The following is a 16,533-nucleotide window of genomic DNA, read 5'->3' on the forward strand; positions in this document are numbered from 1 at the left end:
TGGTATTAAGCCATTAATAAGCATATTAATACACCATAAGCCATATAACCATGGAGGCTAGATATAGAGTAAGGAAAGGAGGAGAAGGATGCACCACCATAGGAAGGAAAAATAGATTAGTTTTGGATGGATGAGGGGTGCTGAAAGGGGAGTATCAAAGCTTCACCCAATGAAGCTTCCAATACTAGGGAATCTACTACATCTGACTGAGTTATTGGCTAAAAGGACCCCATGGAAACCTCCAAAGAACAAAAGGTATTGTTTGCTCTCCACAAACTGATGGTAAGGTTCTATTCCTGAAGAAAACATTTAGAATACTCACTGAACATAGTGATTAGAAGCAGGTGACTACTGGAAAGTACACTGTACACTACCTAAGAAGAAAGGTAAACACAAACCCAGCTAAAACCCCATCAGTTTAAAATGGTAACCAGCCTGCAAAATGTGCTGGTGCAATATTGGCACAAAATGTGTGAAAGTAACCAACCAATATTTGGTTTAATTTAAAACACCCCTTCTATGAAATGGAAGCCATACCTAACACTTCTCCAGTGTTCTATCTTAAGTGTAGGTCCTATGTCCTGCAGAAGGGTCCCAAAAAATGGAAATTAATGCAATATGTTCTTTGAATATATTATGACTTCTGATTTTGCACTTGTATGAGATGTCTTTGTTGAACTTGTATGTTTCTATATCTGTGTGTTTAATGTGCTTTTTCTTTGATCTTTCTTCTGCTTTGTTCTATTTTGATTTGTTTATTTTTGTTTTATCTTATTGTTGTTTTTTATATTGTTGTTTAGAGGCCTGTTTGTTTCCTATATAGAGACAGAAAGGGTGTGGATCTGGATGAGGAAGAAGATGATGATGAATTGGGTGGACCAAATGAAAGAGAAATCCTAATCAAAATATATTGTATGAAAAATATTTTCTTGCTGGGGGGTGGTAGTGCACGCTTTTAATCCCAGCACTCAGAAGACAGAAGCAGTTGGATCTCTGTGAGTTCAAGGCCAGCCTGGTCTACAAAACTAGTCCAGGACAGTCAAGGCTAACAGAGAAACCTTGTCTTGAAAAACAAAAAGAAAAAAGAAAAGAAAAATGTTTTCTCAATAAAAGAAAAAACAACTTTAAATGGTGGGGTGGGGTACAGTGTTAACCACTGTAATTCCAGAGCTCAAGAGACATGGATAGGAGAATCACTGGGGCGAACGTTTTGGCCTGCTTGTCAAGCTCCAGGTACAGTGAGCGACACACTGTCAAAGCACGAGGTGAATGGCTTCTGAAGAACAACAGCTAAGGTTGTCTTCTGGTCTCACCTGTACATGAACACACATGCTTCATGTGTGCACATACATATATGCATGCACACATTCACACAAAACATATTGTACAACATGTATGTATGTATATACAAATAATTTTTATTCACCAATAATTTTTCAATAAATATAGATGGAATGAAGTAAAAATAAACAGGTGTCTGAAATTTTTATGTAATGCTCATTGAGTAATTGTGGTAAAAATGGAAAATGTAAATACACATTATTTTTATGACCTAGAGAAGTTTAAATTAGTAAACTAATTAAAGCAACTATTTTTCCCATCGAGTGATTTTTTATTTACTGATTTATTTTCATTAGTTTATTCAGATTACAACTCAATTGTTATCCTATCACTTGTATCCTCCCATTCCATTGTCATTGTTCCTCCTGCTTTCACCCTATAAAGCAGCTTTTTAAACTATGATGACTGAGATTAGATTAAAATGTTTTCAAAAGAAAGGCTGACAAAGCCAGTAAGAACCTCTTTTTGAGTAACCACAGCTTCAATTAAACTTTTATGCTATAAAGTAAAAATGGGGAAAGAGAACTCATATGAAAACATCAGTTTATGATGTGCAATGGGTTTAATAAATGTATAGTACTTGGCAGCAGAAATGTCAAAAGAATGTATATATGGAATGCCACATTTAAAAGAATCTTTCTTTGCTACTTGAACAATTGAAGTTTAGGAAGAAACTGTAATTTGGAAAAACGAACAAACAAATGATTGCTGGAGGTATAGCAGCATGGTACCTACACTCACCAGAAACTGCAGTTCCAGGGCATGTCATGACTTCTTCAGACTTCCGTGATCACCAGGAATGCACACATGTATACATCCCGGCACAACATTTGTACAGGTAAAAATAAAAAAAAATCTTTCAAAACAATCTAATGACGCTATGGCTACAAGGTTTTCAGCACATTGATTAGTCTCTTATCAGAACTTATTTGTACAAAAGGAGTAATTGTGGGATAAACATTCCTCACAAACTTCTGAATAGTCAGGTTGACTGGGTCATACATCCATAATAAGAATGAGGTCGTTGTAATGATGAAGTCCACCCAGTACAGGAACACAAAGAAAACCACCAGCAGCAAGATGGTCTGGGTGGCCCTTTTCTCAGGGGATGTTCTCAGGTGGCGGATGCTATGAAGATGCTTGCATTGCCTCTGATGTCTGAACAAGATGATCACCATGTATGTGCTTGTGGTCAGCATGACTCCTACAAGAAAGACATCTCTGGAGGCTGTCACTGTTAAACTCAATCCCCTGCTGATGTAGTTCATGTGGAAGACTGAGCAGAATGTAGTGACCTTCATCTGGCTGGTTTCACTCATGTTGGTATAAGCACCAACATAGAAGATCAGGCTACTACTGAAGGACAAATTGAAAGACCAAATAAAGAAGGAAGCTTTGATCATGTAATTTTTTAGTTTATGTTTAAATTTTGCCAACAAGGAGGTACTGGGACTGATAGTGACAGCCTGGGACACACTCAGGAGGCAGGTGAAGCAGATGGAGAGGCCTCTCATCACTCTGTGTATGTAGAAAGTTATTTTACATTTGAAGTCATTCCCAATGTTCAGTGACTCAAATATGTCTCTAAACCAAATATCCCCTCCAGTGAGAACCAGCATCATGTGAATTAAAGTCAGTTGACAAGACATCAGGTCTATAGGCTTAAGTCTGTGATCTAGGAAAATGGAAGTATAGAATAAAAAGAGAAACATATTGGCTAGGACTCCAATCCCAGCTTGGAAATAAATGACATTCCTGAATGAAGTCATAAGTGTGGAATATATTCATCTTAAGAGTATGGTGGAAGAATATTTCTTATATCTGAAAAAATAGAATATACATCAAACTAGTAATTGACTAGACAGTACGTCTATATCACTATTTTATTTTTCCAACTAAATTTTGATTAATCTGTCTCTTTACCTTTTGATATTCTGGACTGGACATCACAGCTTACATTTCTATATACACTCCATGTATCTCCTGTATATATAACATTTTATAGATAATACATAAATTCACAGCCACATCTATATAAAATGCACACTTTGTGACTTTGTGTGCCTGTATTGCACCTGTCTTCTGCCTTAGCATTCCAATCCCACCGATTTAAGTTGCCTCATTCTATATCTAACACCTATGACATTAGAGATGAGCCCAGAATATTAATCATATTTGTACAACTGAACAAAACTACACCAGTATGGGGAGAAATCACTAAAGTAATCCAAAAAATGATGTGAGCCAGTCTAATTTACTATGTTCTATTTTGCAATTATCTATGTTTTAACTCATAATTCTAATGATACCACAGTGGTAATTCATGATAACCTCCTTATTTCAATCAGCAAAGTGTCTATCTCAGGTCATCTATTTATGTTTCTTTTTCTAGGAAATCTCACATGATCAGAATTAAAGACATAGATACAGTTGGAGACCATTAATGTATATTCCAAACCTATTAATTGCATATTCATTAATTATGATTATAATAGGACCTAGATGGTTTCTAGTTCAGTTCCTATCATCTTTAAACTTTTTGTGAACTCCAAGTCAGAAATAATGAACTAGGCCCTAGTTATAAAGACAAACACTATTTTTCTTTAGTCTTTTTTGAGAATAATGATGGAAAATAAATCATTAACAATATGATTCCTTATGACTTTTTCAGCTATCCATATGTTATCTGTATTTATCTCATGCAATCTTACGTAAGAACTCACCCATTTTCCATATCTGATCAATTGTATCCTGCTACTCACCTTTACTTTCCCATCAACTTTTTTCTGTATTTACCTTCCTTCTCCTCACCTGAGCAGCCCTGTCATTCCCATTTCCCTGATCACATATTTGTACCCTGGTACTCTGCTCCTTATTGCACCCATCACCCCCGCCCCCCGCCATCCTCAAAACGGTCCCTTTTAGATTTCCTTGTTTCCATAGTTACTACGGCTACATAATCGTATCTGAAGATGTGGAGCTAGGAGCCTCCAACAACGTGGAACATGTGACGTTAAGACATGTACTGTTTTCCAAACATTATGACAAACAAACTTGCTGAAGATGACCACATAGTGCTGCTGTTTGTAAATTGCTGTTTAAAAGAGATTCTGTCCCCAATATTATCATACATCACCATTACCCGGATATTGTTACAGTTTCACTCAACCTTTTGTGCTTGTGTACATTATTTGGCCCAGTAACCAGGTTCAATTTATTATTGAGTTAACTCAATTGAGTACCCTAAAATCAGTTTTGTGATAAAAAAAAATATAAAAAAGACTGTACTGAGTCAGACTCTTGTGAGAAAAGAGTGCCCAATTATATTCTCAAATTCACATGCATATTCCACGTGAATGTATGTACAGAAATAATGTAGAAATTAGCGGAAGAGACCATCCTACAACATTACTATGAGTATGACATGATAAGTTACATATATCATGCTTATATGATTTGTGCTCCTAAAAATCTTATCCTAGTGAAATAATGGATTCATCCCAATTGCCAGAGATAAACATCTGTTTCTTACACAAAAAAAATATTTACATAGCTTCACAGTGATGCTCTGTCTTTTTAAAACCTCCAACATGTGGTCTGGAGAGATGGATTGGTGTCTTTTCTTATCTGGATTCATCTGCCCCAAAAGAGAACACTTTTAAATCCTGCAAAAGACCTGGGTTAGAGTCCCACCAAAAATATGGTAGCTCCTAACCATCTGTAAGCCTAATTCTGGAGGATCTATCGCTCTTTCTGACATGGCACACTAGTGAAACAGATGTACATGCAAACAAAACACTCAAATATGTAAAATAAAATAAATAAGCCTTAAATAAATAAGTAAAAGCTCTGTAATAATAGTCAATTCAAGTCTTAGTCTCTAAACTGAAAGAACAGCAACCTTATTCTACTTTTAAAATTGAAAATGTACAAACTATATGTTTATAGTTATTTTATGAATTGTACATCTACAATTTATTAATATGGCACATGAAATATTATTAATGTAAAGAGATGACACCATAAGGTAAAAGTACTCTAAAATGTTTTATTCCTCTTCCCAAAGGTATATCCTTTATTTTCATTACTCCGTATCTGTTGCTTCACAAATGTTTACCACATATAGGAAATTACACATCTTCTAATTAGTCAAATGGCATCTCTCTCTGGGGTTCACTGAAGAGAGACTAGACCAGAAAAGACCATAGTAACCATGGCAAAGTTGTTAACATATGCATTCACTGAGAAAAGCTATTTATTTTATTTGAAAAAATAAGTGCTGGAGGCTTTCACATTAATTAAAATTGTAATTTTAATTGTAATTATTAAAACCCAAAGTGCAGCCATTAACTTCATAATAGTGGAGACGTCATCACTATTAAATTGACCCAGAACAAAGACTAAGAAGAGTGCAGGCAGCTGTCTGAAGAGACCTGCAACACAAGAGACCAAGAGCTGCTATACATTATTCCAAGAAAAATCACTTTACTCCTTCATTATTACTGTATTTGATTTTAAAACAGTCCTTTTTTTGAGTTTTTGTTATTCTTTGCCTTCTGGTTTGCAGATATTTAGATCTGAAAAGTATAATTTTAATTTTAATATTTACCATAATAAGTGAGAGTGAGTGATGACCTAAAAGCAGTATGACTGCTCAGAGAGACCATAAAGTGAGTATGTGACTTTCAGGTGACAAGACACATGGTGTTGCCTGATGTGCTGTCCACTGTCGGCAACATTAATAAGTCTTCAGGAATCTCTGAAGATGAATACATTAGCCACTCCAGACAGATCCATGACACCTTTATGAAATACATAATGACAACAGGCCTAAATACTGATCACTATTAATAAGGTATTAATTCATAGCTATTACCTGATACTCTTAAATAACTTAAATGTATGAATTGTTCTTTGGCTTAGCTCAGGTGTAACCAGAAGCACACAGACACTGACTAGACTATCCCAATCTCACACTTAGGAGCCAGTTCCCCTGAGAGGAAGCAGCAGCAGGAGGAATGTCACTGTGAGACTGTGTGGAAGTTACCATATCCAGAGTTTGTCACAGGTTGCTTGGTGTGAATTTTCAGGAGATATGAAAATGTTCCCTGAAAAGCTGGTGTGTGTGTGTGTGTGTGTGTGTGTGTGTGTGTGTGTGTGGTGTGTGTGACATTATTGGACTACTAAGACGAAGAATAGAGCATTAGCATAGTGTGCCAGAGCTATTAATATTAATACCTTTACATCATTTGAGTTAACAACTACGAGTTACATAAAATGTTATTATTTAATAAAATGAACCTTAAGGAAAATGCAGAACATGTGTTCTGTTAACCTGATCAGATATGTATGTACCAGAGCAGATTTTTAATGTTATTTACTCAAAATAAACTGAAAGTTCTGTAATGCTTGCAAGCATGAATCATATTTCTACCATTTGTTTTCTGTGGTGCTGATGCTGTGTAGCTAGTAACTTAATAACAATACCGGCATCAAATTGTTCTATTTGTTTAAAAACCACAAATATATAACTCTACATTATGTTTTTTAGTTTAATTTTATTATATTTGTATATGTGTGTATGCATGCGTGTGTGTTTTGTGCATGTATACGTGTGTGTGTGTGTGTGTGTGTGTGTGTGTGTGTGTGTGTGTAAGAGAAAGAGAGACTGACATCAATCGAGTTCAAGATGCTCACGTCTTAGCTTTGAAAGTGCTGGGATCACAGGTGTGTGCCACCACACCTGTCTTCATTTTACATTTTAACATTATACACTTTAATAAATGATATTTGAGAAAAATAAAAAAGGACTTGTGATATTCATCACCTCAGTTCAAATTTACTTGGCATTTATTTATAAATGCATATTTTAATAAGCAATTGTATTTTGTAACTATTGGAGGAAATCGTCAGGATTTTTACCTCAAATAATATCTACTATTCAAAAACTGAAGATATTTTTCTCATAGCTAATGAAATGCTTACTCAATATTATATTGTAGAAATGTTATAAGGTTTGATTAATAAAATTTGAAATATTGAAACTGATTTTATTTTAGTGGAAACACTCAAGTACCCACTGAAAGATATATAGGTTATATTTTGTAAGGATATTTTTGAAAGTATTTAACCAATAATAAGGATTTCCAAATGCTTTTGAAATTCCTCCAAAAATCTACTTTGTTATAAATTATTGCAATAGAATTAGCAAATCTAAAAGGTTTTCAAAACTTATTATATAATGTTAAGGATGTCTTATGTTTTACTAAGCCATGAGTTACATTTTCCTAAGATTTGGTAATATATGCAAAGTTAACAAAATAGAAAATTACTGAGAAAGTATAAATTATTTAATACTTGTATATTCTGAGCTTAAATTTCATATAGTTAAAGGCATAGAGCCAGTTAACTTGAGAAATAGAGTAAAATGATTGAACACAAATTGAATATGATTGAATACAATTTAAAAGTGCCTTAATGTTATAAATGCACTCCTACAAACCAATAAATATCTATTCTTTGTTTTTCACTCTCTAAGTTATTTCAGGTGTTTTGCTACAGGTATATAAAACTAAGAGAGTTGCAAATACCTAGATGGAATCATGTTCTTAGAATTATTAGAGTACACATACAGGAGAATCCTGTTTCAGATACTCTCTTTAAAATATTGCATCTAGAGCTACTCTTCACATATATATGAATGTACATTCATTGTAAAAGGTGATGGTTTCATCAATTTTCATTCAATAGATAGCACCCACTGATCATCTTCATCCTATGAGCCCGTCCTTTCTCTCTGTCCATACTTCTGCTAGGCTCCTCTTTCCAATAAGGCCCCTTCTAGTGTCACATATATAATCAGAGATCATATTAAGTGAAATTTATATTTTTTTAGTAATTGATAAATTGAAATACTTATGTCTACATGCATCTCTTGTATGCTTAGTATACAGTACAGCTCAAAAGTAATATTCTAAGAATACAATTCTCTAATCATTTATTACAGAAAATCTGTTCATTCTATGACCTGCTTACAGCTCTCACTGTTAATGAAGAGAAAAAGAAACACTCACCGTGCTGGGCCTTTCACAAACATCCATGTAGAATGAGGGCCTAAAAAGCAGTTATAAGGAAGAAATATCATCAACTTATCTCCCTCCAGACCTATAATTTTCCTATCATCTGGATAAGGCAGTTCTGACTGTGAGGTTGTTAAAAGGTGAAAACATCAACTGAAAAAGAGAACTTCACAAATTCCAGGAGAACAGTGGAGTAGGGACATCTGAGCTCTTCATTTCCCATGAGTTATTCTCCCCAGGCCACACCTGTTCATGTGGGCTAACTGATCCCTAGCCTTGTGAACAAAACAAAAGTAACAATAATATTATCCCATTTAAAAGAAGTAGAGAAATATTTTAGATACCCAAAGGTATCCTCCCTGCTTCCAAAATACTTGTAATGGTCTCCATGCTTACTTGATAGTCGTTCAGAGACTTTTGTATAAATTAACCACTCTTTGGCTAAAATTAAGAAAATGTCACCTCCTCCAAGCATACCTGAGGAAAGTAATCTGTCTTACAGAGCACACAGGAGTGAGGTAAGGTAACTTTATTGGCAGTAGAAATCAGGCTGTGATGCTGGGATTGTAGTTCACTTGAGTGCATGCCTAGAAAGTATTGTGTATGGGGACACCAAGAAAAAAATTCAAAATGTCAAATTATAGGCTTGTGTGAGAGAGAAGAATCACAAGTCAATTGCAAGTACATCACTTTCAAGAAGATCAGAAAAGAAAAATGCCCCATACTAAAGAAAGGCATACCCATTCAAATACAAAAATCTCATAAATACAAAAATAAAAGAGAAGAAATGATTTTTCCATGCATCTTATAGTTCAAACACTAAGTATACAGAGCAACAAGAAAATATCAATGGAATGCTCTAAGAGAAAAAACAAATCATAAATAAATAGCAGCAATTATATGGAAAAGTGAACTTCCCTGATTCCAGGTAAACAGTAGAGTATAAAAAGCTGAATTCTCATGGTCAACTTTCAAAGCCAGAATAGCCCGAAGCAATACATGACAAATCTAAATGACATTATTCTAAAATAATTTACCCAGTAACATTACTGCAATGATTAAAGAAAGAATAATTTTCCAGAACATAGACAGCCTAAAAAAATGTATGTATTCAACAAACTGAACCTAAGGCAATACAGGAAGATAACTTTATGTCGAAGAGAGGGATGAGCATAGCAGTGAGACTGTGGAAAAAATATGAAGCCATCTTATTAAGACAGAAAATATCACTGCGAACACAGCACCAAACATCAGTAACATGATGGCCTGAACTAAAGCATATATTTCAATAATAATTTAAACATGAATGGCTCTAATTCTTCACTCAAAATAGAGAATAGGTGAATGGATCAAGAAATAAAACCCATCTGTCTGTTGCCTACAAGGAACATATTGTAGTTTTAAAGATAGTCTGTACCTTAGAGTAAAATGATGGGCAAAAAATATTTCAGTCAAATGGAAGCAAGAAGAAAGCAGGAGTCATTAGTCAAACATCTGACAAAATATACTTTGAACTATATATATAAGATGAAGAGGGACACATCATTGTTATAAAGGAAACACATAACCGAGAAAACATTACTTTCCTAAATATGTAGTCAACAAATTCTGGGATCCCAATTTCATAAAAACATCTACTCCTTGATTTAAAAAAGGTACATATTAACATCAATCTATAATTGGTAGGTTATTTCAATACTCAACATTCTCCAATAGACAAGTAATCTGGACGAAAATGAGTGGAGACCTCAGATAAACAGAAATATCAAACCTCAGATAAACAGAAATATCATATATAAAATGTACGGACTTAACAGGTAGCTACAGAATATTCAAACCAAACACCAAAATATATACGTTTTACACTGCACAACACAAAATTTTTCTAAAATAGAGCATATCCTGAAATGCAAAAACAAATCATTACAAATCAAAAAGTTCAAAATCACTCCTTGTGTACAATTTGAACACACTGCAATATAACCTGATATTAATAACAAACAAATCTCTAGTAAATACAAAAACTCATCGAGATAAAAAAAAAAACCATTACAGAACGATGAGAGGGGTCAAAAAAGATTCCGATAAAGATATAAAAACTTCCTGGAATTATTTGAAAATGAAAATAATAAAAGAAATCCTCTGGGGATATTTTGAAAGCAATCCTACAAGGGAAATTTATAGCTTTAAGCACCTACATAAAATATGAGGAACAAACCACAAATAAATGTCATAATTATACAGTTCAAAAGGTTGGAACAAACCAGATACAACCCAGTTGACAGAAATGATAGTAAAATCAGAAACCAACAAAATACCAAAAAGACAAAACTATAAAGAATTAGCAAATATAATTGACAAGCACATGGCCCAAAGAACAAAAAGGAATGATGAGAGAACAGAAATTAATAGAGTTGGAAATAAACGGAGATATATTTCAAGAGACACCAAATAAATTCAGAATATTAGAAGAGGTTATTTAAAAAATACATGTACTCCATTAACTAGGAAAATCTAAAGACCTGTATGCTTTTCTGGAATCTGCCAAATCACAAAATTAACCCAAGAAGTCAACAATATAAAGAGACCAGTAACAAATAAGGCGACTGAAATTAAAAAAAAAAAAGCCTTTTAAACTAGAAAAATCTAGGACCTACTAATGATTCACAGCAGAATTCTACCAGACTTTCAGAGAAATTCTAGAGTCAATCCTTGTCACACTGTGTGTTTCAGTCTTTTCAATTTTTTTCCTATTTTTAAAATTTTTCACAATTCACTTAACAGCCTAATTGTAGCTCCCTACCTCCTCTCCTTGCAACCCCCCTCTGTAATTGTTAGGGCACCCACATGAAGAACAAGCTTCACATCTGCCTCATATATGAAGGAGACCTAAAGTTCAGATCATGCATAACCTTGCTTGGTGGACCAACGTCTGTGAGCCCTCATGGGCCCAGGTTTGTTTACAGTGTAGATCTTTTTCTGTGGTGTCCTTGATCCCCCTGGCTTTCTCTATCCACCTCCCATGTTTCCACAAGAATCCCCAAGTTTGGCTGTGGGTCTCTACATCTGTTTCCATAAGCTGTTTAATGAAGACTTTTTGTGAGTTAATCTTGTGTCCAGCCACTTCATGGAAGGTGTTTATCAGTTGTAGGAGTTTCTGGGTAGAATTTTGGGGTCAATTATATATATATAACAAATACAGAAACTTTGACTTTCTTTTTCAATTGGTATCCCCTTGATCTTCTTCATTTTTCTTTGCTGTAACTAAAATGTCAAGTATTATACTGAATAAATATGAAGAAATAGACAACTTTGTCTTGTTCTTTTTTAGTGGAAATGCTTTGAATTTCTCTCCATTTAATTTGGTCTTGGCTACAGATTCACTGTAAATTGCCTTTATAGTGTTTTGGTATGTCCCTTGTTTTTTGAAACTAATGAGATTTTTAGAATTATTTCTAGAGTGTTGGTATGAATTCTCCTTTCAAAGTCTGGTAGAATTATACAGTAAAAGTATCTGGCCCTGATTTTTTTGAGGGGAAGTTTAATGAGTGCTTCTATTTTCTAGAGTTTTAGGTCTATATGCATTGTGTATCTTGATTTCATTTTGGTAAGTGGTATCTATTGAGAAAATTGTCCATTTCTTTTAGATTTTCCAATTTTGTGGACTACATATTTTTACAGTATGTCTTGTACATTTTCCATTATTTTATTTGTCTAATCACTTTGTAGCCTGATCACAGTCTCTTCCTCCTCTCCATTAACTCTCACTCCCCTCCCCAATTACTTTACCCCCTTCTCTTCAGAAAAGAAGAGTCCCCCCTTGAGTACCAACCCACATTGGCACTTCTAGTCCTAGCAGGACTAAATGTATGGTTGCCCACTGAGACCAGGTAAGGAGCCAAGCTAGGGAAAAGGCATGTGAATCTCAAATGCAGGCATGAGAATAAAAAACAGCCCCTATTCCAATTCTTAGGACCCAAAAGAAGACCAAGGTGCACATATGCTACATTTATTCTCTTTGGTGGCTCAGTCTCTGTGAGATTCCATGAGCCCAGGTTAATTTATTCTGTACATTTTCTTGTATTGTCCTTGACCCTTCCAGCTCCTTCTATCCTTCCTCCCACTCTTCCACAAGATTCCCCAATCTCAGCCTATCGTTTGGCTTTGGGTCTCTTCATCTGTTTCCACCAGTTTCAGGACGTAGCTTTTCAGAAGGCAGATATGCTAGGTTCCTATCTGAAATCATATCAAAGTATTATTAACAGTGTCGAGGGTTAGGTTTCCACCATGGGGTTGGCCTCAAAGTGAGTGAGTGATTAGTTGGCCATTCCTTCAATCTGTGTTTCACCTTTATCTCTACACATCCTGTAGGCAGGACAAATTTTGGGCCCATGGTTTTGTGAGTGGGTTGGTGCTCTCTTCTTCCACTGGATGTTCCATCTGGCTGTAAGTGGTGGCAAATTCAGGCTCTGTATTCCCACCTGCTAGGAGTCTCAGCTAGGGTGATCTCCATAGAGTCCTGAGAGCTTCACCTGTCCCAGAAATCCACACACACCAATTTCTATTCTCTTTCATCAACCTTCCTCTTCCCCACACCTTGTCCCTATCTGCTCTCCTCCCCACCCCGAGTCCCACCTAGTTCCTTCCTTCAGTCCACCTCATATGTCTATTTTATTTGCCCTTCTGAGAAAGATACAAGCATCCTCCCTTGGACCTTCCTTTTTACTTGGCATCCTGTGGTCTGTGAAATGTGGTTCTTCTGTACTTTATGGCTAATATCCACTTATAAGTGAATACATGTCATGCCTGTCTTTCTAGGTCTGTGTTACCACACTTCGTTTTTCTAGTTCCATTTATGTACCTAAAAGTTGCATGATATCTTTGGTTTTAATAGATGAGTAGTATTCCATTGTGTAAAATAGATTTTTAATCCATTATTGGTTTAAGGGATATCTATGTTGATTTTTGCTTTTGCTTCAGTGGAGTATCCTGTTAGTATGGGCTACTTATAAACCTGATGATTCTTTGAATTTCCTCAATGTCTGTTGTTATGTCTCCTTTTCCCTTTCTAAATTTGTTAATTTGGATATTCTCTGTATTATTAGTTAGTTTCAATAAGGCTCTATCTATCTTATTGTTCACTTTGTTTTTATTTTATTGATTTTAGACACCAGTTTGACTATTTCCTGTTGTCTACTCCTCTTGAGTGCATTGCTTCTTTTTGTTTTAGAGCTTTCATGTGTGCTGTTAATTTTGCTGGGATGAAATCTCTCCATTTTTTTATGTAGGCACTTAGTGCTATGAACTTTCCTATCATTGCTTTCATTGTGTCCCATGAGTTTGGATATGTTATACATTCATTTTCATTGAATTCTTTCTATGAAGCCATTACTTTCCTTTCATCTATTTCTGTCTTGACCCAGTACTCGTTCAGTTGAGAGTTGTTCAATCTTCTGGAGTTTGTAGGCTTTCTGTTATTGCTGGTGTTGTTGCTCTCCAAATTTAATCCAAGGTGGTCTAATAGGATGCAGGGGCTTATTCATTTATTTTTTGTATCTGTTGAGGCATACTTTGTGACTGAGTATGTGGTCAGTTTTGCCCAGACTTCCTTGAGGTGCTAAGAAGAAGCTATATTCTTTTGTTTGGAGGTGAATTATTCGGTAAATATCTACTAGGAAAATTTGGTTCATAACATTTATTAGTTCTCTCTATTTCTCTATTCAGTGTATTGTTTTGTTTTGATGACCTGTGTATCAATGAGAGTGGTATATTCCTTGTATCAATGTGTGAGGGTCAATATGTGTTTTATGCTTTTGTAGTGTTTCCATGACAAACATTGCATTTGGAACACAGGGATTAAAAACTGAAAGACCAAGGTATGTAAAGAATTGGGTTGTACAATAAAAACATGGAGGAGCAATCTTAGATGACTGCATGGATCACACAGAGCATCTGATCAGCAGGTCAGCCAGGACAGCACCGCAACCTAAACACCAAACTCAGAACTACAAAACACCAGCGCTGCCAATTCGCATGTGAGAGCAGTGCACACTGTGTAGATAATAGGTAGGTCTGATCCCTTGCAACACAGCTAACCCACAGAAAAGTTCCTGGGACACCTCACATTAGCTTCCATCTCGAGGAGGACTGTGAGACACCTGTGCAGCATTGGGCTTGGGTCTTTCTTTGCCCACTGGCTGCTTATCAGTGTAGCCTATCTGGGTCACAGAGCAGTGAGGCAGAGCCCTGCCATCTTGAGAAGGCCTGTAGAGCACCTGAGCAGCTTTAGGCTCTGATTTTTCTCATCCCCCACCCGCCAGCTGCTTACTGGGTCTGGGACACAGAGCAGACAGGCAGAGTTGAGTCCTGGCACCAGGCACCACCCACGTTAGCTGCCATCCTGAGAACAACTGTGGGGCACGCAAGCAGCTTTGGGCTTAGATCTCTCTCTGCCCACCAGGTGCTTACCAGCCTAGGCCATCTGGGTCGCAGAACAGACAGGCAGATCCCTGGCATCTCTAGAAGGCTTGTGGAGCACCCTAGCAGCCTTGGGCACTGATCCCCCTCAGCCCACCAGCTTCTAACTAGTCTGGCCCATCTGGGACACAAAGCAAATGGGCAGAGCTGAGTCTAGGTGGCAGCCACAATCCACATTAGCTGCCATCCCCAGAGCAGTGCTGGGTTCCAATTACTCTCAGCCCCCTTCCTGCCTCCACAGCTGCTTACCAGCCTTGTCCATCTACAACACAGAGCGGACAGGAAGAGCTGAATCTTATGAGGGCCACAATCCACATTTGCTGCCATCTTGACAAGGTCTGTGGGGCACTCGAGCAGCTTTGAACTTGGATCTCTCACATCCCCCCAGCTGCTTACTAGTTCAGGGCATCTGGAACAGAGCAGATAGGCAGAGCCCTGTCTTCTCAAAAAAGACCAGAGGGCACCTGAGAAGCTTTGGGCTTGGAACTTTCTCACCCTGCACCTCTCTTGCCTGACTCAATGGGGATATAGACAGGAAACCCAGCAGAGCTGAGCTTGTTGCCACCCCCAACAACCACTGCCCGCCATCCTGAGGAGGCCTCTTGTGAGTCCTAGCAAATGACCTTCAGCTTGGAGCTATCGTTGTTTGCTCCCAATCTACCTGGCCCACGTGGGATGCAGATCATGAACCAACTGGAGGAACTTCTAGGCCTGTTAAGACCAGAGATAACCATATGTCTATAGGTTAGCATAAGAAGACAAACAACAAAACTCAGAGCCATATAATACCAAAGGAAACTAGAGATCCTACCACAGCAAGCTCTGGAGGTATGAACACCCACAAAGGACAAGAAGACTACTTTAAACCTTAGGTGATGAAAATGATAGAGGCCTTGAAAGAGGAAAATAAATCACTCAAAGAAATATAGAGGTATATATTCAAACAGATGGAGGAGTTGAATAAATCCTATAAAGAATTATAGGAAAATTCAATTAAACAGGAGAAAGAAGTGAAATAAATTAGTAAAATTACTGAAGACCTAACGAGGGAATTAGAAACAACAAAGAAAATGCAATCTGAGGCAATGTTAGAGTTGGAAAACCTAAGAAAGCGAACAGGAACCGCAGACACAAGCAATGCCAGTTGAACACAAGAGTGGGAAGAGAGAATCTCAAGTGTGGAAGTTACAATCATAGTTATCAATACATCGATCAAAGAAAATGTTAAAACTAAAAAGTTCCTGACACATAACATCCAAGAAATCTGGAACACTATAAAAAGATCAAATCAAAGAATAATAGGAATAGAAGAAGAAGAAGACTCCAAGTTCCTAGGCCCAGAAAACATTTTCAACAAAATCATAGAAGAAAATTTCCTCAACCTAAAGAAAGAAATGCTCATAAACATACAAGAAACCTACAGAACTCCAAATAGAGGGGACCAGAAAAGAATATCTTCCTGCCACATAATCAAAACATTAAATGTACAGAGCAAAGAGAGAATATTAAAGCTGCAAGAAAAAAAGGTCAAGTCACATATAGAAGCAAACACATCAGAATTACACCTGACTTCTCAATAGAGACTATGGAAGATAGAAGGGCCTGGACAGCAGTCATGCAAACATTAAGAGACCAC

General features: G+C 36.5%; 2 protein-coding genes across 2 annotated transcripts in view; both read right to left on the bottom strand.

Moving 5' to 3' along the window:
- LOC311600536 (vomeronasal type-1 receptor 48-like) overlaps positions 1 to 16,533 on the bottom strand; it is a gene marked incomplete at both ends in the record, with an annotated part of 120,925 nt that overhangs the window by 17,515 nt on the left and 86,877 nt on the right. The gene's annotated exons all lie outside the window — the stretch shown is intronic.
- LOC311600540 (putative vomeronasal receptor-like protein 4) lies at positions 2,226 to 3,110 on the bottom strand (the record flags this gene model as incomplete). Its single annotated transcript, XM_084787322.1, has 1 exon — positions 2,226 to 3,110. One exon carries the CDS (start codon positions 3,108 to 3,110, stop codon positions 2,226 to 2,228), a length of 885 nt encoding a protein of 294 aa, XP_084643448.1.

This window comes from Acomys minous (genome assembly GCF_964271855.1).
Source record: "Acomys minous genome assembly, chromosome: 6".
NCBI lineage: Eukaryota > Metazoa > Chordata > Mammalia > Rodentia > Muridae > Acomys > Acomys minous.